Below are 24,332 nucleotides of genomic sequence, written 5' to 3'. Positions count from 1 at the left end.
CCCTGCCGGCCATTCCCTCCCCTACCCTGGACGACGCTGGGCCAATTGTGCGCCGCCCCATGGGTCTCCCGGTCGCGGCCGGCTACGACAGAGCCTGGATTCGAACCAGGATATCTAGTGGCACAGCTAGCACTGCGATGCAGTGCCTTAGACCACTGCGCCACTCGGGAGATTTACACTAATTTACACTCGGGAGAGCTACACTAATATCACAATGAATTGTGATACATACAATTAACAACTCAAAGATCATTATAGATATCAAATGCACATCCACTGGACCACTATCATCAATCATGGGTGGTAACTCTACAATTCACTCGAAAGGCAAGGCACTCTGGGAAATATGCAAATGGAGCTTTACACTAAGCAGTGTGTTAATTTAACACTGAAAAAAGTGTGGACCTGTATAGACACTAGACCAGTGTTAACACTGTGTTGATTTAACACTGGAGAATTTGCTGTGTAAGATCTGATCACAATCAGATCACAATGCGCCTTTTAATCGTCTAAACCTGTCTAAAAAATAAGGGCACAATCAGAATGTGGACAAGATCAGGACAAAAGACACATGTTAGCACCAGGGGCTACTGTTAATCATGTCTGTGTGACTGTGTTGTGCCACAGGAGATGCCACTGTGCCATCTTACCATAGCTGTTATCTGCCTTTGGTGTGCAGCAGGAGCTTTCTTATTTCAGTTCTGATCAAATTCACTAGGTGGCAGTATTGCATACTGGTAGTAAATCCATCTCGGTCTAGAAAGTTACATTAACGCCACAATTAATTGAGATATAATTAACAACTCAAAGATCATTATAGATATCAAATGCACATCCACTGGACCACTATACTGTGTTATAGTTCTACCATCAATGACTATCCACTGTAGGTGCCATATTCATTATGAGAAGTAAAGCAAATTCGCATCATTTATTGGTCAGTCTGTGTCTACATGTCTGAATGTGTATACGTTGTGTACGTATGTTTGAAAGTTTTAGGGCTCTATTTAATCTGTATCGCTGAAGTGTTACGATTGTGCGATAGAAATGTAAAGGTCATTTCCGACTGAGCCGACATATGCAGCGTTCACCGTGAATGCAGTCTCCGCTAACGCAGGAATATTGCCTTTATATTTTAATCACACTAACGCCGAATTTACATTTTAGTCATTTTAGCAGACGCTCTTATCCAGAGCGACTTACAGTTAGTGAGTGCATACATTCTTTTTTTATTTTTCATACTGGCCCCCCGTGGGAATCGAACCCACAACCCTGGCGTTGCAAACGCCATGCTCTACCAACTGCGATACGGATTGAATAGAGCCCTTAATGTGCCAAAACCTCAGAACAAAAACATCATGGTCTATTCTCAGGTTGTATCAAGTTTAAAAAAAGTTTAAATTTAGTTTATAAACATGTCTTTATATTATACAGGTGAATATTTCAATCACTGGGGTTGGTGGGCCAAATATATGCTAATTTTGCAAATGATACCAAGGAACATTTTTATTTGAATCGCTTTGTTTTGTGAAACAAATTAAATGAAATGGATGCCGTTTCTCACTCGCTTAAAAAATCTGAATGTGTATAGTTGTTTTTCTTCGATAAACAAAAATATATTATAAATGTAATACAACAATAAAACATTTTTAATATGGGATAACATGTTGGTATGTGGAGACAATTTTTCTAAACGTTTTTTTTTTTTTGCAGCACAAAACTTTAATAGTGAGCAATACTGAAATATTGAAACACTTGCTTACTCAAAGCAGATTTTTGTACTTGGAATGAGAAAATATATCTACAGTGGTCTGAAAGGCACTTATTCTGTCAGGGAAGCTTCTGTCCCCTAGTATTGGAATTTAATGTACAGTACATGGGGGAGAAAAATGTCTGGCCCTATAGGAGATAAGTGCTTAGGGCATGGGGGCTAGAGGAAGACTTGCTGGTCAATCCCACTCCCAAGTGCTGACCCGGTCTACCCAATCAAACCCCTGGGGTGGGACAGTCATACTCTGGTTTTATTAGTCTATACAATCTTCACAGTTGTGTGTGACACTACAGGGGGTCTGAGAGTGAGAAGAGGAAATATGAATCTCCACACACATTTCTGTTTCAGTTTCCTTATTACCAAAAAGAAAATCATGACCCAATATTGGATTTTCAATCTAGCCTAACCCTGACCCTGTGTAATATCCACAACCCCCTTAACATCTAAATATGTAGAATATCTTCAGAGGAATTAAAACAGATCACCATTGATATCAAATATTCAACAACAAAATCACTCAATATAACTTCTTTACCCCTATGAACTCAATGCTAATTTTGTTTAACAAAACACATACAACTGAATTTGTAAAAAAAATGATATGAATGTAACAGTGGTGCTCTTGCCATGTACAGGACAAAAACAGCATAGCAAGCCCATTACATCAAAAATACATTCACAGTAGAAGACCACTGTAATCTGAAGCTTGTACAGCCATGCATGCAGGCATTCATTCACAACTGGCGATAGCGTGCATGACAGTGTTTTTTCTGGTTTCTTGGTACGATATGTAAACGTTCTGACCGCTGTAGTCATAAGAACGATCAATCATCCTTTTTGTGTCCACTCTCTTGAAGATTCTGAAAAAAAAAATATATATATATATATATATATACAGTATATCTGTGAAGTGGTAGAAGTAAATGTATAGTAGTACTAAAGTCAGAGCTGAAGTATTCTGTTGACAGTTGAGCAGGGTAGTAATATACAGTATCTACAGTGCACTCGGAAAGTATTCAGACCCCTTGACTTTTTCCACATTTTGTTACATTACAGCCTTATTCTAAAATGGATTAAATATGCATTTTTCTCATCAATCTACACACAATACCCCATAATGACAAAGCAAAAACTGGTTTTTAGAAATGTTTGCAAATGTATTAAAAATTATAAACAGAAATACCTTATTTACATAACTATTCAGACCCTTTGCTATGAGACTCGAAATTGAGCTCAGGTGCATCCTGTTTCCATTGATCATCCTTTAGATGTTTCTACAACTTGAATGGAGTCCACCTGTGGTAAATGTAATTGATTGGACATGATTTGGAAAGGCACACCTGTCTATATAAAGGTCCCACAGTTGACAGTGCATGTCAGAGGAAAAACCATGAGGTCGAAGGAATTATCCGTAGAGCTCCGAGACAGGATTGTGTCGAGGCACAGATCTGGGGAAGGGTACCAAAAAATGTCTGCAGCATTGAATGTCACCAAGAACACAGTGGCCTCCATCATTCTTAAATGGAAGAAGTTTGGAACCACCAAGACTCTTCCTAGAGCTGTCCACCCAGCCAAACTGAGCAATCGGGGGAGAAGGGCCTTGGTCAGGAAGGTGACCAAGAACCCGATGGTCACTCTGACAGAGCTCCAGAGTTCCTCTGTAGAGATGGGAGAACCTTCCAGAAAGACAACCATCTCTGCAGCACTCCACCAATCAGGCCTTTATGGTAGAGTGGCCAGACGGAAGCCACTCCTCAGTAAAAGGCACATGACAGCCCGCTTGGAGTTTGCCAAAAGGCACCTAAAGAATCTAAGACCATGAGAAACAAGATTCTCTGGTCTGTTGAAACAAGATTGAAATATTTGGCCTGAATGCCAAGCGTCACATCTGGAGGAAACCTGGCAACATCCCTACTGTGAAGCATGGTGGTGGCAGCATCTTGCTGTGGGGATGTTTTTCATCGATAGGAACTGTGAGACTAGTCAGGATTGAGGGAAAGATGAACGGAGCAGAACGGTTTCCTTCCTCTCCGGCAACTGAGCTAGGAAGGACGCCTGTATCTTTGTAGTGACTGGGTGTATTGATACAGCATCCAAAGTGTAATTAATAACTTCACCATGCTCAAAGGAAAATGTAATGTCTGCTTTTTCATTTTAACCCATCTACTAATAGGTGCCCTTTGCAAGGTATTGGAAAACCTTCCTGGTCTTTGTGGTTGAATCTGTGTTTGAAATTCACTGCTTGACTGAGGGACCTTACAAATAATTGTATGTGTGAGGTACAGAGTCATTAAAAAATAATGTTAAACACTATTATTGCACACAGAGTCCATGCAACTTATTATGTGACTTGTCTTTTAGGCTTATATAGGCTTGCCATAACAAAGTGGTTGAATACTTATTGACTCAAGACATTTCAGCTTTTTATTTTGTATGAATTGTTTAAAAATTTTTAAAAACATAATTCCACTTTGACATTATGAGGTATTGCGTGTAGGCCATTGGCCAAAAATCTAAATGTAATCCATTTTAAATTCAGGCTGTAACACAATAAAATTAGGAAAAAGTCAAGCGGTGTGAATACTTTCTGAAGGCACTGTAGGCTAAGTGTAGATACTGTATGTATGATCAGCTCTGGCGTTACCTGGTGTTCTTTCAGCAGTCGGTCGTATTCTTTGGTCAGTCCATCGAATTGTTTCTTCATAGCTTCCATCTCGGATTGGGACTTTTTCAAGGCTAGGGAAAACATTAACCCCAAAGCTTTGCCATTATCATCCAATTCCCATGCATATCATCCAATCTATCTAAAAGGTGACATGCTATGGGTCAAAGTGCACATACATGAACAGTAATTGAAGCCCATGTTTGTTTTATTGTCATTATGGTCTGATTTCATTTGGTTGGTTATTGTATTGTAGTTCTACATATTCACTATATTTTAGTTTTACTGGATTTTTGGTTCCATTATTCGATCTTTGTCACAAAAGTATTGTGTGTGTCTTCCTCACCTTCCTCTGAGCCCTTCAGTTCTCCTCTCAGTTTCTCCATCTCTGACCTCAGCAGCTCGTTTCCCTCCGCTGTGGCCTTGTCCCCCTTCCCATCCATCAGAGTCTGAAACAAACACAGGTAAACATTAACAAACATGAAGCACTTACCACACCTCTCAACCATATGCAGTACCAAAATGAGTTTTGTTTTCTTTTAGTGTGGATGAAGGCCCAAATATCTGAGTAGGAGTTCTGATATAGCATCAGTTTCGCCTTTTAAATCAAAATTAATATATTTTCATCGACAAGGGGGGCCTTATCCTAGATCAGCGCTCTTCCTTTTGAGACCCTTTTAAATATGGGCTCAGGTGCAGAAAGGGCAGTGATACTTGGTATGACTTTACCTGCTTCAGTAGCTCGTTGTCCTCCATGTATTTCTTGGCAGTTTGGTTGGCACTCTCTGCCTTGGTCTGCAGAGAGGCCGTGGTGCCAGATTCCGTCGCCAGCTGGTTGATCAGAGTGATCACCCGCCTCAGTACCCTGTAGGTAAACAACAACACACAGAGATGATGTTCAATACTGAGAATAACAGAGAGCTGCCACCTGAACTTGTCCATCTCAACACATTTTTTGTTTTCCGTTGCTAAACATTTTGCTACGGTGTGCCCTACTGAACACGACCAGAGTGTTATGGTCATTGTAATGAATAAAGAAATCTCTATGATTATGACGATCCATGCACTGGCTGGTTTTCACCAGTATCCATCCCAATGTGATGATGACACAGTGAGGATTCAGTATGTCAATGGGTGAGTGATGGACAAAGTTCCAGGACTTACAGCCAGAGGAAGAGGGAAAAGCCGGAGATGTAGAGGTTCCTCTGGGCTCTGAACAGCTTCATGTTGAGGTTGTCAAACATGTTGGGATGCAGATTAGCATCCTTGCGGTTTCCCGCCCCCGAATACTTCCTCACCTCGCGCACAGCGTCTACAGGAGGGTGTGCAGGTGTGGTACGACATGGTTAAACATGGCAAAAGCATTGTATGAGATTGAGATTGTAAGATCTCTGGTGAGAGTGTCACTATTGGGAGTCATTATGATCTGTGAGTAGATTAAACATTTTGGCATCCGCTTACCGAAGAAGAGGACTATGAGGATTATGATCATGGCGAGGAAGAATTTATTCCAAAACCTGGCCATTTTGTTCCATATTCTCAGCTGGAAGATACTCTGCCATCTGCAAAACAGCACAAAAACATAATGCTGAAACTCAGACCACTGCAAAAAAGTCAATGTCTAATAAAATATCTGTGGATGGAGCGATAGTCAACACTTTTTGGTTGACACAATCGATTGGTTGACATTTTAAAAAGTGTATTTTTCCATATACAGTTGAAATCGGAAGTTTACATACACGTAGGTTGGAGTCATTCAAACTAATTTTTCAACCACTCCACAAATTTCTTGTTAACAAACTATAGTTTTGGCAAGTCGGTTAGGACATCTACTTTCTGCATGACACAAGTCATTTTTCCAACAATTGTTTACAGTTTATTTCACTGTATCACAATTCCAGTGGGTCAGAAGTTTACATACGCTAAGTTGACTGTGCCTTTAAATTCCGGAAAATGATGTCATGGCTTTAGAAGCTTCTGATAGGCTAATTGACATCATTTGAGTCAATTGGAAGTGTACCTGTGGATGTATTTCAAGGCCTACCTTCAAACTCAGTGCCTCTTTGCTTGACATCATGGGAAAATCAAAAGAAATCAGCCAAGACCTCAGAAAACAATGGTAGACCTCCACAAGTCTGGTTCATCCTTGGGAGCAATTTCCAAACGCCTGAAGGTACCACGTTCATCTGTACAAACAATAGTACGCAAGTATAAACACCATGGGTTCACACAGCCGTCATACAGCTCAGGAAGGAGATGCGTTCTGTCTCCTAAAGATGAACGTACTTTGGTGCGAAAAGTGCAAATCAATCCCAGAATAACAGCAAAGGACCTTGTGAAGATGCTGGAGGAAACAGGTACAAAAGTATCTATATCCACAGTAAAACGAGTCCTATATCGACATAACCTGAAAGGCCGCTCAGCAAGGAAGAAGCCACTGCTCCAAAACCGCCATAAAAAAGCCAGACTACAGTTTGCAACTGCACATGGGGACAAAGATACTTTTTGGAGAAATGTCCACTGGTCTGATTAAACAAAAATAGAACTGTTTGGCCATAATGACCATCGTTATGTTTGGAGGGAAAAGGGGGTGCTTGCAAGCCGAAGCACGGGAGTGGCAGCATCATGCTGTGGGGGTGCTTTGCTGCAGGAGGGACTGGTGCACTTCACAAAATAGATGGCATCATGAGGAAGGAAAATTATGTGGATATATTGAAGCATCATCTTAAGACATCAGTCAGGAAGTTAAAGCTTGGTCGCAAATGGTCTTCCAAATGGACAATGACCCTAAGATTACTTCCAAAGTTGTGGCAAAATGGCTTAAGGACAACAAAGTCAAGGTATTGGAGTGGCCATCACAAAGCCCTGACCTCAATCCTATAGAAAATGTGGGGGCAGAACTGAAAAGGTGTGTGCGAGCAAGGAGGCCTACAAACCTAACTCAGTTACACCAGCTCTGTCAGGAGGAATGGGCCAAAATTCACCCAACTTATTGTGGGAAGCTTGTGGAAGGCTACCCGAAACGTTTGACCCAAGTTAAACAATTTAAAGGCAATGCTACCAAATATTAATTGAGTGTATGTAAACCTCTGACCCACTGGGAATGTGATGAAAGAAATAAAAGCTGAAATAAATCACTCTCTACTATTATTGTGACTCTCTACTATTATTGTGACATTACATAGGAAGCGGCACAGGTCCTAATCCAGGCACTTGTCATCGCCCGTCTGGATTACTGCAACTCGCTGTTGGCTGGGCTCCCTGCCTGTGCCATTAAACCCCTACAACTCATCCAGAATGCCGCAGCACGTCTGGTGTTCAACCTTCCCAAGTTCTCTCACGTCACCCCGCTCCTCCGCACACTACACTGGCTTCCAATTGAAGCTTGCATCTGCTACAAGACCATGGTGCTTGCCTACGGAGCTGTGAGGGGAACGGCACCTCCGTACCTTCAGGCTCTGATCAGTCCCTACACCCAAACGAGGGCATTGCGTTCATCCACCTCTGGCCTGCTGGCTCCCCTACCTCTGCGGAAGCACAGTTCCCGCTCAGCCCAGTCAAAACTGTTCACTGCTCTGGCACCCCAATGGTGGAACAAGCTCCCTCACGAAGCCAGGACAGCGGAGTCACTCACCACCTTCCGGAGACATTTGAAACCCCACCTCTTTAAGGAATACCTGGGATAGGATAAAGTAATCCCTCTAACCCCCCCCCCCCCAAAAAAAAATGTAATTTCACATTCTTAATATAAAGTGGTGATCCTAACTGACCTAAGAATTTTTACTAGGATTAAATGTCAGGAATTGTGAAAAACTGAGTTTAAATGTATTTGGCTAAGTTGTATGTAAACTTCCGATTTCAACTGTATATACAGCTCTGGAAAAAATTAAGAGACCACTGCAAAATTATCAGTTTCTCTGGTTTTACTATTTATAGGTATGTGTTTGGGTAAAAATAACATTTTTGTTTTATTCTATAAACTACTGACAACATTTCTCCCAAATTCCAAATAAAAGTATTGTCATTTAGATCATTTATTTGCAGAAAATGACAACTGGTCAAAATAACAATAAAGATGCAGTGTTGTCAGACCTCGAATAATGCAAAGAAAATAAGTTCATGTTCATTTTTAAACAACAAAATACTAATGTTTTAATTTAGGAAGAGTTCAGAAATCAATATTTGGTGGAATAACCCTGATTTTCAATTACAGCTTTCATGCGTCTTGGCATGCTCTCCACCAGTCTTTCACATTGATGTTGGGTGACTTTATGCCACTCCTGGCGCAAAAATTCAAGCAGCTCGGCTTTTTTTGATGGCTTGTGACCATCCATCTTCCTCTTGATCACATTCCAGAAGTTTTCAAATGGGATTCAGGTCTGGAGATTGGGCTGGCCATGACAGGGTCTTGATCTGGTGGTCCTCCATCCACACCTTGATTGACCTGGCTGTGTGGCATGGCGCATTGTCCTGCTGGAAAAACCAATCCTCAGAGTTGGGGAACAATGTCAGAGCAAAAGGAAGCAAGTTTTCTTCCAGGACAACCTTGTACATGGCTTGATTCATGCGTCCTTCACAAAGACAAATCTGCCCGATTCCAGCCTAGCTGAAGCACCCCCAGATCATCACCTATCCTCCACCAAATTTCACAGTGGGTGCGAGACACTGTGGCTTGTAGGCCTCTCCAGGTCTCCGTCTGTTATGACGAGTTTCTGGTATTGAGAAGTTCAAGATGCAAGAATTTACTTAGACATTCTGTGGAGATTTTATACCAAGTATTTATTGGATCACGAGCTCGTGGGTTCATCTAACAAACGGACATGGCTTTGCCCTTCGTCAGTTGAACTAACTTCAACAAAGGAAACACTCTACCTTATATACCTTCTATCACCCTCTTCCTGGCATACATCTGGTAAGTCTCCATGGGCACTCCCTGTCTTTGATGTTCATCACTCTTTACCCCAAGTCACTATCCTAAACATCACTAATCTACCTTGACATAAGGAATGTAGACTTCATGACCCCAAACCACTTCTCGTAACTCTAACCTGTTCCCCACGATACTATGACATGACATCATTATACCATAAAAACATCATATCACCGTCTAACCATTATGCGACCAGGTGTTGGGCAAAGCTGAAAATTGGACTCATTAGAGAAGATTACCTTACTCCAGTCCTCTACGGTCCAATCCTTATGGTCTTTTGCAAACCTCAGCCTGGCTCTTCTTTGCTTCTCATTGATGAAGGGCTTTTTTCTAGCTTTGCACGACTTCAGCACTGCCCCTAGGAGCCTGTTTCGAACCATCCTCGCCGTGCACTTCACCCCAGCTGCCGTTTGCCATTCTTTTTGTAGGTCACTTGATGTCATCCTACGGTTGTTGAGTGACATTCAAATGAGTTGGCGGTCATCCCGGTCAGTAGAGAGTTGTTTTCAACCCTCTGCCGGTATGTAGCGTTGTTGTCCCCAATGTCTGCTGCTTGAACTTGTTCTTATGAAACGCCGTCATTTAAATTTTAAGGATGGAAGCAACCTGACGCTCACTGTATCCCCCAGCCAGTAAAGCCAGAATTGAACCCTTCTTTTCCTCACTCAAAACTTTCCTTTTCAACTCTTTTGGCATGGTCAATGGTTATTTTTTGATTAATATTACTTTTGAGGTACTATTAGCACTGTTTTTGCCATCCAGCTGGTCCTATTGCAAGATGATAGTGATGACCACAGCAGTGGTTTTTATACTTTTCCTTGTTAAATAAGATTTGCTTCTGGTGATCACCTAATCAGTACCTAATTCAGTAGAATGAGGTGTGCCTGTGTTGGAATTCAACAGACACTGGAATGGAATGGCTGTCATACATGTAGAGATGCTGATTTAAGAAACATTTGCAGTGTTCTCTTAATTTTTTCCAGAGCTGTATATATAGACACACCCTATGTGTTTAATAAAATAATCTAGATGCTTGTCTAACGCTTTAAGCGAACTGTTTGATTAAATAAGACACAAATTACTCAAGAGGGAGCCAGAGATCAAGATAACCAGAAGGGGAAAAAAATGAGATTTTTATCAAACATGTCTCGATACAGGGGCATGGGAAAAAATACATGTCATCTCTGCACTTAAATAGCAAATTGAGGATGCTTTTCCTGTGGTTCATTTTCATGCCAGCCAGGTAGGCTATACTCCTGTTGTAAAGATAAGCAATGTGCTTAATATTTGCTTAACATTAGGAAAGTTGAGAAATAAATATAGTAGGCCTAGCCTATAGAAAGCTGATGGGATCCTCTTTTTAATAGAGGCCATCACTCTGTTTTCTTGCAGAATTTCATAGCCTATACAAATGTTGCGCAACATGAGCTCATGGGCTCTCATGAAGTGTTTGATTAGATTTTCGAATACATTTGCACTGATGTCAGAGTGATTAGATGGACAATACAGTGCTGAGTACCAGGCAGTTAGCAAGTTTGGTAGGCTACTAATGACCATCAGCAGCATCAGAGCTTGGAGAAGCATAATTACCGTGACTAAACGGTCACGTGGAATATGACTGATTTCATGACTCGTGACAGCCGGTGTGGCTGTAATACGGTCACAGCAACAGCCCTAGTCCTTACTCAACATTGTCTTTTGTTTGGAGTACAACTGTCAATGACTAAATTGACAAAACTCATAAATGGAATGAAATAAACCTAAATGTGTTTCTCACAAGTGTGGCATAGGTTGTGCGCTCTGCAAACAACGTGTCCACTCAGACAATGAGAACGGTAAAACTAGAATAATAATAGATTGAATGAATTAACAGAAAGGACCATAACCAAACATAGGAATTAACGGTAAATGTACTACTGGTGATATGTAATTGTGAATTGATAGACACTAACAATCAAGGCAAACAATTCACACAATTAAGTTATAAAACAAGGAATGTGCACAAATTGGCGGGAGAGAGCACATTCCGGAGACGTGCATTGTGCCTTTTAGCCACACTCCCCTTCTTCTTGGACTGTGCTATCCACACAACCTCTGCAATGGATTAGTCTCAGCAACTGATTAGTTTACTGAGATAGGCGGGAATCAGACCGGTGTCTCGTGTCCCATACATTAAAAAATATATATTTGCTACTGCTAAAAAAAAAACTAAAAAAAACAGGTCGACCAAACAATCAACTAATTGAGGTCAGCCCTAATGCAGCTAGTCACAACATTGTCTCAATTGTAGCATGATTCCTGTTGTAGCTTGTAGGGAGCCAAGCCCCTTTTACTACTTTGTCCATAGCTACAGCTATAGCTATACTTCTCCATGTTATGATGGATTCCCACTAAGCATGGACCACAACGACTTTTGGACATCTTTTTTTGTGCAGTCCGGACTGGCCTTCATTTCAATGTACAGGACGTCGATTGTTTGGTCAAAATATGAACCAATCATATACATTTTGTTTGGTTCAGATTTGGTCTGGTCCTGACCAGCCTTGATTTGGCACAAACATAGATTTTACATTTTAGTCATTTAGCAGATGCTCTTATCCAGAGCGACTTACAGTTAGTGATTACATTTTTTTTTTTATACTGCCCCCCCGTGGGAATCGAACCCACAACCCTGGCGTTGCAAACGCCATGCTCTATCAACTGAGCTACATCCCTGCCGGCCATTCCCTCCCCTACCCTAGACGACGCTGGGCCAATTGTGCGCCGCCCATGAGTCTCCCGGTCGCGGCTGGCTGCGACAGAGCCTGGATTCGAACCAGGATCTCTAGTGGCACAGTTAGCACTGCGATGCAGTGCCTTAGACCATAGATGTCTATGATTGTTTCAGATTTGGTCCGGTCATGTTTGGACAGCACAGTAGAGCAGGCTTTCCCACAGCTTTTCACTCAGGCCCCACTTCCAGCATTGGGGAACATCCCGCGCCCCCCCTGCATGTGCGCACCACGTCTATTTCTATGGGCACAAACATTGTTGAGGACACAACCTGGTCACACCCCTCTTGTTGTCGGAGAGAACATTTTGCATGTTTAAAACGTATTTCCTGGAGTTCTACACATTTTGAAATGGGGTGCAGAGATCAATTCTGCAGTTTTAAAGCACATTTTCTTGCAATTCTATACATTTTGCCATATGTATTCATGTGATTTTTGAGTGACTCAAACATTACAACAAAATCTATGGGTTAAAAAACCTAGCAAAACATTTCAGCTGACATGGGCTAGTCGATCTGGACATTTCATTAAAATTATAGACTGATCATTTCTTTGTCAGTGGGCAAACGTACAAAATCAGCAGGGGATCGTATACAGTGAGGAAAAAAAGTATTTGATCCCCTGCTGAAATCCAGAAAAACGCATGTCAAAAATGTTATAAATTGATTTGCATTTTAATGAGGGAAATAAGTATTTGACCCCCTCTCAATCAGAAAGATTTCTGGCTCCCAGGTGTCTTTTATACAGGTAACAAGCTGAGATTAGGAGCACACTCTTAAAGGGAGTGCTCCTAATCTCAGTTTGTTACCTGTATAAAAGACACCTGTCCACAGAAGCAATCAATCAGATTCCAAACTCTCCACCATGGCCAAGACCAAAGAGCTCTCCAAGGATGTCAGGGACAAGATTGTAGACCTACACAAGGCTGGATGGGAGCAATAATAAATATTGCAATCTTCAGTTGGCTTTTGTTTCCTATAATACATTTATAGAAAAAGTATTATTGTGATATAATGCTTACTTCATTTAGAATGTACACTGTATATACAAAAGTATGTGGACACCCGTTCAAATTAATGGATTCGGCTATTTCAGCCAAACCCGTTGCTGACAGGTGTATAAAATCGAGCACACAGCCATGCAATCTCCATAGACAAACATTGGCATAAGAATTAGGAGGAATAATGGTCTGGGGCTTTTTTTCATGGTTAGGGCTAGGCCCCTTAGTTCCAGTCAAGAGAATTCTTAACGCTACAGCATACAATGAAATTCTAGACAATTATGTGCTTCCGAACTTTGTGGCAACAGTTTGGGGAAGGCCCTTTCCTGTTTCAGCATGACAATTCCCCCATGCACAAAGTGAGTTCCATACATAAATTGTTTGTCGAGATTGGTGTGGAAGATTTTGACTGGCCTGCACAGAGCCCTGACCTCAACCCCACCGAACATCTTTGGGATGATTTGGAACGCTGACTGCGAGCCAGGCCTAATCGCCCAAAATCAGTGCCCGACCTCACTAATGCTCTTGTGGCTGAATGGAATCATGTCCCCGCAGCAATGTTCCAACATCTAGAGGAAAGTCTTATAATAATATATAAACTAATAATATGCCATTTAGCAGATGCTTTTATCCAAAGCGACTTACAGTCATGCATGCATATATTTTTTGTGTATGGGTGGTCCCGGGGATCGAACCTGACTTCAGTCTGGAAAATGTCTTAAAGACGTCATTTCAACATAATTTTGCTCACTGGGTTGTTGCAGTTTCAGGATTGGTTAGGGCTCATTCCTACCTGGTGGCTGAGATGAAGGGTAGACAGAGGATGAGGAGTACACCTATTTCCACATAGAGGAAGAGGGCAACTGCAGTCCATTGCAACGTCATCTCTAACAATACAGTCTGTAAAATATGAAACATATTAAGCAACAGAGGTCATTTTCACAGTCTGGCAGTAGGTTGTTTTGCCAGAATGGAAAAGGACTGGTTTAATTATTGATGTCAACAACAGAAAAATTTAACTTGCTACGTAGCTACCAAGTTTCCTCTGGATATATTTCAGCTAACTGTGAAACAACCAATGCAAATGTATTCAGAACAACAATGTAGTTCCTGTTTCAGTGATAAGCCTCTTATCCTAGCTAGATACGTACAAGGTTCACATGCTTGGTTAATAACAGCCAGCGGTACTAAGTTTATGCTGTTTCATTCAGTGTGTAACATACGTTCTTATCTCATAGAAATAGTAGCTAGCTATATTTGCTAAAGACTTTGCCTCATGCAGTGACATCAGCCAGGTAGTTGGCAATATTTTAAGGCAGGACACAATAGCTATCTAGCTAACTGGTACTAGCTAACGTTAGCACTTTTGTGAAATACATAGTAAGTAACTACACATATGAGGAGCCAAGTTCAATATCTTAATAATTATACAAAGTATGTAACTTACTCTGCGGCATCCGAACAAAAAACCAGAGGATGAAAAGAGAAAAGCAAACTTAAGTTTGGAGACTGTTGTTTCACGCTCCTTTTTTTACGTCTCATTGGAATGACGTCACAGAAGGTTTTACCTGTTCGCTTACTGGCTTATAATATAATAATAATAATATGCCATTTAGCAGACGCTTTTATCCAAAGCGACTTACAGTCATGCGTGCATACATTTTTTTTGTGTATGGGTGGTCCCGGGGATCGAACCCACTACCTTGGCGTTACAAGCGCCGTGCTCTACCAGCTGAGCTACAGAGGACCACAGGGCTTATCCTCTAATGAGAAGAACCAATAAGGTTCTTCCATATATTGTGAACGCCATACTGTACACATCATGGAAAGTGCAAATATAATGAAATTAGGTGTAATGTGTTTGGTTTTGTTTGTACCTTTTGACCATATCTGACTGGACATGTTGAAGTGAATCTAATGCAACCTTCATTTTTTATTGCAGGTAGAGGGACACATTATGTGCACGCACACTGCACACCTCAACTATCAGAATGAGACAAAAATTAAAAGGCAATATAGTAAATAAAATATTTCATTCCATTGAAAATATTATTAATAACATACACAATAAAATATACCTAGCCAGTGTTTATGATAGGACTACAGTCTGTGTGTCTGGTGATCCATATGTGTTGTGGAGGTAGTCTATGACAGCGGCGGTGCTATGCAGGGAGTTGAACACCTTCCTCTCGGGATGGGAGCTGACCCGCTCCAGCATGTAGATGAGGTGCTGGTGGAAGCAGGTGAAGGGGGTCCCCTGGTTCGTGGCGAGGTCCACCCAGTCCCACACACACTCAAGAGGGGTCTCATTGTAGCCAGCGAACATGGCCGGGTTGGACAACAGCCCCCGGGCGGCCATCACACCTACAGAACAGGGCATGTGAGGTGGGAGGGGAAGTGCCTTGAGTGAGCCATATAACTATAAAGATCCTGTATAGAGATATTCAATATTTTCTCTAATTATTTATGTGCATGGAATCTCTAGCTACCCATTTATGTATTTACAATTCATATCTGTTAAGGTGACACAATAAACAGAGAATGATTTCCCTGGATGTAATCTGAGAGGTTACAGAATAAATGCAGATGAAAAGCAGATAGTGTTTATGATAAGGAGTAAACAGTGGGCTATGTAGTTCTATGAAAATAAACCATGACAGTGGCTCCCCCCCAGAAATCGCCCATGTTGTGGTTTATTTTCATAGAACTGCACAGCTTGTCATTGTGGATCACTTTGGCCTATATAAAGGGATTTATTATGAAGCTATTTCAAGAGGGTCTTTCCCAAGGAAATAACTACACGTCTAGTTACTAAGGGTCTCATATAATATGACACCTTATTCCCATAAACAGTTAACTACTTTTGACCAGAGCCCTGTGTGACTGCCTTTTGACTATCTGGTCACAAGTAGTGCACAATATTGGGAATAGGGAATCAATTGAGATTTGTATTAAATTGAATTTTGTAATTGAACTGACCATCAACTCCAGTGAGCTGGTGAGTGGTCTCCACATCTCGGAGGGTCTTTATGTCTCCGTTGGCGATGACAGGGACTGACAGGCTGTCCTTGATGGTCTTGATAGCGTCAAAGTGGACCGGCTGGTGGCGCTCCTCTGCGGTCCGACCATGGACCGTTATCCATGACACCCCTGCCGCCTCTGCCTTCTGACACAGATCCACCGTACGTCGCAGGTCCTTGTGAATTCTGGGAAAAGAGAGAGGAAACAACGACTAGAAAAGGAACTTCAGATGACACTTAGGTTGTTTGCAAAATAAAGCTTTTACAAGCTCTTTTGTCATTGAAGTAAAAGTGAAACTATTATATTTGGTGATATGATCACTCGTACCTTATTTTGATGGAGGCTGTGTAGTTAGGATTGTCCACTTGGTTCCTGACATGTCGAACCATGTCTTTGACCAGCTCAGGTTTGTTGATAAGGCATGCCCCGTAGCCTTCCGACATGGCCCAGCGCTGGGGACAGCCACAGTTAAGGTCCACTCCATCAGAGAAGGGAGCAACCACACAGGCTGCATCAGCCAGGGTCTGGGCATCACTGGCAGCAAACTGCACGATCAGAGGACGGTCAGCTGATGGGAGAGACAGAGAGCAATAAAGTTGGATTTAATTGACACCACATTGACAGTCTCCACACATCAATGACTGCAGACACCAAGTCCCTATAGTTTGAGAGGCATCTAACATTTCCTTGAAGAAAAAAAGTGATCTCATATTACCTTCATTAGTTGTAAATTCACTGTCTCTGGCTTTGACAGAACGCATAAAGTCAGGAGCAACTATCATTGGAGTGAAGCAAATGTCACAGTCAAATTTCCTCACCAGTGACCTGAATGCCAACCTGGAAAAGTAGAAAATAAACGATGAGTTATAGCTATTTCTCAACCTACTTCAGCTATCTGCACAAATCCCAACAGCTGAACAAGTCATTGAAAATGTACGAAGATCAGATCAACTTACTTTGAATACCGGACCATAGGAGCACAGATTTTCAGAACTTTCCCTTCCTCAAACATGTCCATCATGTTGGTGGTCGTCATTTTCATAGACCGTACGTTTTTAATCACTGAAGTGAGCTAGCCAGTTAGCTAGCTAGTTAGCTTTGCATGGCAATGCTTTTCTTTCCACAGTCGAAACGGTTTGTTGCATACAATTTATGGTATATTCTAACGTTGCTGTGACTAGATAACGTTCATATTTGATGTAATTAAGCTAGCTAGTTAGCTAGCTAAAGTTGACAAACACCCGAATGCAAACAATAACACGCTGTATCATTAGTGAGCGTGTCCTCCGAACAACCTTTCATTTTTTTACCTTTGAACCTAAAAAGTATTGAAATATTTTTTATTTTCGTATTTATTTTGTAAATAACGTTATCACAATGAACTTTGATACAAAATACATATCGTTTGATATTTTCTTATGAAGAATAAAGTGTTTGGTTTGGTTCATTTCCTGTCGCTGAAATTCGACGTAATCGCGTGATGACGTGGCAAACATGGAGGGTAGTGGAGAAGCTTCAACGAATTCATTGTTAAATGATGGTAAAATGCTATATTTTAACATTTATTTTAAATACTTTTCTGTCAGTCAGTTTTACTTCACGTAGGTGTATGTTTTGTTTTATTTAGCAAGGTGTATCAGCCCCGTAGTCGTTTACGAATGAGAGCTACCGAGTTGACAGTGCAGTCCATCATTGACAACTGACAGCAAGACATCATAATCGTTTCTGTTTGTCAATACTTTTCTTTACTTGTGATAAAAAACAGAAGTGTCTTTGGAAATACGTTTGGAGTGGAATGTGTGTGGCCATATTTTTGCTTTACCATTGGTAAGAAATAATCCCGGAAGTGATTTAGCTAGCTAATCTATTTTTCCTATTCATCCATCTCTTCTCCAGAATGCTATGCTGATTTTCTCACAGAGGACTTTGACGTGAAGACGTACACAGCCCAGGCCATCCACCATGCTGTCATCGCAGAACAGCTGGCCAAGCTGTCTCAGGGCATCAGTCAGCTGGACAAGGAGCTCCATTGCCAGGTATACATGACACCTATCACCTGTCACACACAACTGTATCTCACACATGTGAGACCCATAGAGCCATACCTATATCTATTATTAGTTTAATCGGCCAGTCAGTTTGTTCTATACTGATGGCTGGTATGTATACATTTTCTGTAGGAAAGACACTTTTCGTTCATGTGTTGAATGACTTATTGACTGTGGTAAATATTTATCCTGTCAGGTGGTAGCCAGGCATGAGGAGCTACTTGCTCAAGCTACTGGGATTGAGTCTTTGGAAGGTAACACACCTTTAGCACATATTTGTATGGCACTTCTGACTTGCTGGAACAGGGGTTCTCAAAGTGGGGTCTGCGGACCCCTGGGGGCTTTTGGCCAAGGGATCCATGGCCAAAAGCCACAGATCCCTGTGTAATACAATACAAGTACCGTGGATACAATGTAATATTATGAATCTAAAATGTATCTTCTTAACCCTGGACAACATGGGCCTGGGAGGCTCACAGGGATATTGGTATCCACAGTACTCCACCAATTAGAGACTGTGTGTATATATATATATGTATTTCTTTTACATAAATGCACTGTAATTTAAAATTGAAAACATCAATGTTTTCTCTCTGCTTCGTGGCAAAATGTGTAGAATTGCAGGATATTAGCTTTAAAGCTGCAACAACAAAAAATATCTCTGCCCCATGACAAAATGTGGAGAATTGCAGGAAATTAGTCAAATGTTCTTTCCACTGGCCCTAGACTAGATTCGTCCGGCCATGCACTGCAGACGTCACAGTAAACTCCTTGTAGACTATTTTTTAATGTTCTGATTATGAGGGGGTCCCTGATGAATTTGCTATCAAATAAGGGGTCCCCAGCCCCAAAAAATTGAAAACCCATGTGCTGGAATATATGCTGTCATTGTAGTGCTGTAGACAGTCCATAGGGGATGCTGCTGTCACACAATTGGATATAAGCATCAGTGCATCTCAGTACTGAAGTGATTGTGGTCTATTTGAACAGAGAATAATGTTTTATTACATAAAAGCCAATCATATAATTTTTATGTTGATATATTGAGTGAGTTGTTTGTGTGTTGTTTCTCAGGGGTCCTGCAGATGATGCAGACCAGGATCGCTGCTCTGCAGGGTGCTGTGGACAGGTAGGTTAACCACTGATCTAGGACCAGATTAACATACCCGCAATCTCAACCTTAACCATTATGGTGATGAAGAAACATCTTATCCTGTATCAGTGGTTAGGTGCATTATCTACCTACTCCAAGCCTATAACAGACCATAACATATCATCACAGGGAATGTTCTAGGCAAAATATTACCCTTGTGTTCGGAGACCCTCAATAATCAGACCTCTAATAACAGCACTCAACCTTCTATTTGATTTCTCTCGTAGGATAAGGACAAAGATTGTTGACCCCTACAATAAGATTGTAGCCAGGACTGCCCAGCTCGCCAGATTGCAGGTATCCATCCATCTTGATGGTGTTGTATTATTGTATGGCCGTGTACTGAGGCTCAAATAGCAGGGGGAAGATTGCCTCTCTAGTGTTCATTATTATCAGCACTCTGTCTGACAGCGTCTCTACTTCTGCGCTGGACTTGATTTCCATGTTTATTGGAAAGACATCTGGGGTAGAGAAATGGATAGACAGCATTTGCTTGGGTTTTTATTGTCTCTCTGCTCACTTTCAAGATAGGTACTTCAAGTTGTCAAGGTCGCCTAATGTCTCCTGGACAGTTGCCAGGATCCTCCTGTTTAAATTGGAAAGATGACAATAACCCAGAGCCATATAGAGATCTATATACCTGTATATGGCTCTGGGATATCCTCTTCTACCCTGTCAATACAATGTAGCTGTAGCAGGTGTTGGTTATTATATGACCCCTTTTACTCTTGTTGCACATGCCTGCCATTATGGAATCACTCCCCACCACTTTGGAGAAAGGCATATTTGTAAAGATGATTTATGGAACTGTGCTTTTGGAGGCTGAGCGATCTTCATACCAGGAATCCTAGCTGTTACATAAAATGCATCTGTTTTTCTTGGTAAGTCCTCCACTAAATAATACATAAAGACCACGTTAAAGGTTTGCAACGTTATCTCAACCTTTCAAACAGCATTACTTTGACCCTGTTCTCAGATTGCAGATGCTATCTTAACTCATGACATCACTGTTGTGGTTTTTAATCCACCCCCGTTTAGAAGAAATCAATAAAAAGCAATCAGGTGTTTTAAAAGTTGAATTTCTACCCCTGTTAAAATAAGACCTGTTCTTGTGAGCAACCTGACCCAGTCCTGTCCGAGGCTGGGTAGCTGCGACCAGATAGAGAGCGAAATAGAGACTCTGGGTTTACAGGCTCTCATTCAACACACACTGCCTCTCCGTCGTCTGTGGAGTCGAGGGGAAGGCTTATTATATATTGATGGAATATGGCTTCAGTCAGAAAGGGCACTGGGATTCTAACTGGCTCCTTCCTCTCCCATAGCTCTGGCTGTGTGTCAGCTCTGTCTGTCTTCTGATGCTCTCTCTGTCTCAGCTTTGTCATCATGTGTGTGTGGGGAGTTATTGTTGTTATCTACACCACAGACATGCATCCTGCAGAGAAGATACTAGTAGCAGGCAGGCATGCCAGGCTGGTAAGATCTTAGGATGAACATGGGCCTGGTTTGTGAAAGGAGAGGGTGCTGTGATTTCTGAATAGAATAGTTGCAATGTTAATATTATTTTATATAGACAGACCCCTCTTAACACTTTTCACTCCCAGTGACTGTCCTGTCCTTGGTGTTAGGGTCTGTCTGTGTGTGTGTGTGTGTGTGTGTGTTTGTTTGTATTCTGTCTCTGTCTGTGTGTTTCTGTCCGTCTGTCTGTCTGTCTCTGTGGGACTGGGGTGAGGTAGGTCTGAAGGAGACCGGTAATGATCAGACTATAAATCCAGGGGGAATAGGAGAGTGCTTGTTTGTCTTTTAGTCTAGTGTTCGCTCCCAAAATGGCAGCTTCTCGGCCACCCACAGATAAAGCAATCAGTCTGACACACACAGACACTTGGGACGGACACACACACAGCCATCACAGACATCACAGACACAGAGGCTCCGGGGACAGACCCCCAGCTCTCAGCTGCATTCTAAACACACTACTAAGCCAAAACACGCTGCTGATCTCTCTGTGTCCTTCAGCTCCAGGCACAGCCCCACAATGCTGCTAGACACACGGTTATTATTTCCACTATTGATATGCCCATGGTTGGCATTATTGTTACTATATAGGCTACAATAGGAAAATAAATACTTGGAAATGTCAAAAGTGATTGGTTAGAGATCATTTACAATAAGTGATGTTCAATAAATTATGACAAAACAAGAGGATCGTTCCATATTAGATTTGTCATTCACTCACATCTTGTCATATAGATTCAGAAAGACGGGTTCAGATGGGGTTATATTTTGTATTGATTTCTTTATGAATCCTATTTTTCCCAGGTGGCATGTGACCTGCTGCGAAGGATCATCAGGATCCTGTACCTGTCCAAGCGTCTGCAGGGCCAGCTCCAGGGAGGAAGCAGGGAGATCACCAAGGCTGCCCAGAGCCTCAACGAACTGGGTGAGCGACCACTGCCTGTTCACCTCTGATACACTGCACTGTACTACTGACAAGGCTGCTCAAAGCCTCAACGAACTGGGTACTGTAATACTGACATGGTTAACTCACCTCATTTGGGCCTACTGTAAAGAGAGTGTAGATGGTGATGAGATCAGCTTCTACAAACTGGGTGAGTGACCCTGCTCATTCACTATAATACTACTGACACTAAGGTGAAACTCCCCTAATTTAGGCCTACTGTAAAAGGTGTAGGTGGTGCTGAGATCACCAAAGCTACTCAGAGCCTCAAAGAGCTGGGTGAGTGACTTGTAGAAAAAGGGGAGGATAGGAAGCGCTGCAGGGATACACTAGTAGATGTTTGTACTGTAGGTTGAAGGTGCTCTTTGGTTTAGGGTAATCAAAAAACAAGGAGGACTCTTCATATAATTAAAATGCCTTTATCTTGATGGCATTTTCACGTTTTTTGGAAAGATTTTGTTCTATTGAACATGCCGTCATAATAAAGGCATTTTAATTACATGAAGAGTGCCTTGGTCCTCCTTGTGTTTTGAGAACTGGTTGATTTGACTCTGGGACACTGCTTACGTCTCACTATAGCCTCTGCTTAGAACACACCAGGTTGGTAAATGCTGACCTACTCTCCACTGATGGGTCGCTTAAAGGTCACTGTGTGTAAGGTCACTCAGGCTGGATTTGGCTTCAATCAAACCAATGATTGACAGACAGACAGACCCAATGTTCAGAGAAACCCAATTTTCCTTGATATATATATATATATATATATATAAAGAAACAGTGCTTTTTAACTGCTAATAGTTTGATAAATATCTTTACTACAGGAAATAAATCCCAAACTCATTAATCTAATAAAACACTGCGTTTCTGCTGCACAGGAACTAGATTATATCTTCCCACAGTGCGGAAGTCTTGGTATTTACTTTAATGTGTTTTTGGAATGCAGTGTTGGCTAAGCAATGCACAGCGCTTGATTAATCCCTGACCTATAGGCCAGGCTATATTCTGTAAATAGATGACCCTTCTCTCTTTAACTGTGACAATAAGATAGCTGTGTTTTCCCCACAATTGGATTTTAAAATGTTATACAATCTGAAACTTTTTTTATTTTCTCCTGGAGCATTTTTTTTTTCTGGGGAAAGGGGAGCGAGAGTGTCTCGCTGGACACAGCAGCAGGCCCCAGCGAAACAGTCACAGGGGCAGGCAGACACTTTCATTGCAGGAATCATGAGGATAATGCACTTTACTGTTTGACCAAATCATGGTTTTAGCATCCTAAAAAAAGAGGACGTTTTGAGTGACCATGTATAATGTGCAGCTCGCACCGATGCGACCACTTAAAAATCTTACTCGCACAGCCAACTCGAAGGGTTGCAAAATGCGACTAAATGGTCGCAGTCTGGAGCCCTGTTTCAGGTATTTATGTCGTTACTTTAGCGCCTATTGACGATAGTATCTTCTGACCTGGGGAGCTATGTTAAGAGCCCCGACGCTTACTCTAAAAATTAACATACATTGCTTGTGGTACTGTTTTGGAAACATAAGGAACGCATCTTTCATATCAGCCAGAAATCATTTTCATAAAACAAAAGGTGTCAATTACAACACACATTTCTAGGGTTAGGGTTCTAATACGAACATATCTCCATGTTACAGCGCTTGTTTACGGAAGACATAGGCCGCCACCTGTGCTAATTAGCTACCTAGCATACTCTGAACACCTGTGTGAGCTAACAGGAGAGGAAGTGTATTTCTTCAACTGGAGGCACACACAGTGTATGGATCTGTGCAAAACTGCTACAGTAAGTGTATCTTTTTTATTTGAATGATTCTTTTTCGCTGAAATGAAAGATAAGGAGCATATTAGCATATGTTTTCGAAAACCGTTGCGAAAGCGATGGTTATTGAAGTTTCTAAACGTTAAAACAGCGTCGGAATTGTAGTTTACACGGAGCCAAAGGTGGGCGAATGTAATGGCTGAAAACCCAACATACGGAGAAGAAGGGTTTTCGAGAGCTAGGGGTTGATATGCTTGTGCTCAATATTCTACATTTAGCTAGTGAGCTATAAAGTCATTCAGGGATGCAATTTACCATTCAATGTATGGATAAGGTATTGTGTATGGTAGGAACACCAGGCCATGGAATAGTCTATGTATAGATTGCCATTGATTGGTATGAAATGATCCACGAAATAAGATCTTGTTGTGCAGTCAAGCTTGAGCAGTGTGATTATCTCTCAACTGTCTCCCAAATGGCACCCTATTCCCTATAGTGTGCTACTTTTGACCAGAGCCCTATGAGAGGCCTATGGGCCCTGGTCAAAAGTACTGCACTACATAGGGAATAGGGTGCCATTTGGAACGCAACCTCAGTTATCATTCCTCACAGTTTGTACCAAACGCAAGCCAAGTAGGCTAACAGAGAACGATGATGCATTCTGTCCCTGTTTTCTACACTGTGCTGGTGACTCAATGCTGAATCTAATACTCTATCTGCCAAGTGCAGAGCAAAGTACTATGCAA

The 24,332-nt window shown here is 41.6% G+C and overlaps 2 protein-coding genes across 2 annotated transcripts in view; one reads left to right on the top strand and one right to left on the bottom strand.

Annotated features, from left to right (window-relative positions):
* Positions 1–1,631: 1,631 nt before the first annotated feature.
* LOC311129247 (tRNA-dihydrouridine(20a/20b) synthase [NAD(P)+]-like) lies at positions 1,632–17,614 on the bottom strand. Its single transcript, XM_084161543.1, has 13 exons — positions 17,112–17,614; positions 16,871–16,992; positions 16,483–16,723; positions 16,114–16,340; positions 15,239–15,498; positions 14,582–14,662; positions 13,928–14,034; positions 5,895–5,995; positions 5,598–5,745; positions 5,163–5,298; positions 4,780–4,882; positions 4,416–4,507; positions 1,632–2,631 (listed from the first exon to the last, which is right to left on the bottom strand). The coding sequence occupies exons 1-13, from the start codon at positions 17,195–17,197 to the stop codon at positions 2,596–2,598; spliced, it is 1,740 nt and encodes a 579-aa protein (XP_084017669.1). The 5' UTR covers positions 17,198–17,614; the 3' UTR covers positions 1,632–2,595.
* A 19-nt stretch (positions 17,615–17,633) lies between these two features.
* Positions 17,634–24,332, top strand: part of LOC311129780 (conserved oligomeric Golgi complex subunit 5-like) — an 86,111-nt gene continuing 79,412 nt past the window's right edge. Inside the window, exons 1-6 of the mRNA XM_084162219.1 lie at positions 17,634–17,695; positions 18,052–18,191; positions 18,400–18,457; positions 19,278–19,332; positions 19,584–19,653; positions 21,673–21,793. Coding sequence (XP_084018345.1) covers positions 17,650–17,695; positions 18,052–18,191; positions 18,400–18,457; positions 19,278–19,332; positions 19,584–19,653; positions 21,673–21,793 — 490 coding nt within the window. The 5' untranslated portion in view covers positions 17,634–17,649. The remainder of the gene's footprint in view (positions 17,696–18,051; positions 18,192–18,399; positions 18,458–19,277; positions 19,333–19,583; positions 19,654–21,672; positions 21,794–24,332) is intronic.

The sequence above is a fragment of the Coregonus lavaretus genome (assembly GCF_964263955.1).
Source record: "Coregonus lavaretus genome assembly, chromosome: 5".
NCBI lineage: Eukaryota > Metazoa > Chordata > Actinopteri > Salmoniformes > Salmonidae > Coregonus > Coregonus lavaretus.
The sequence above is the reverse complement of the archived record's forward strand: the minus strand, read 5'-3'. Positions and strand labels throughout refer to the sequence as shown.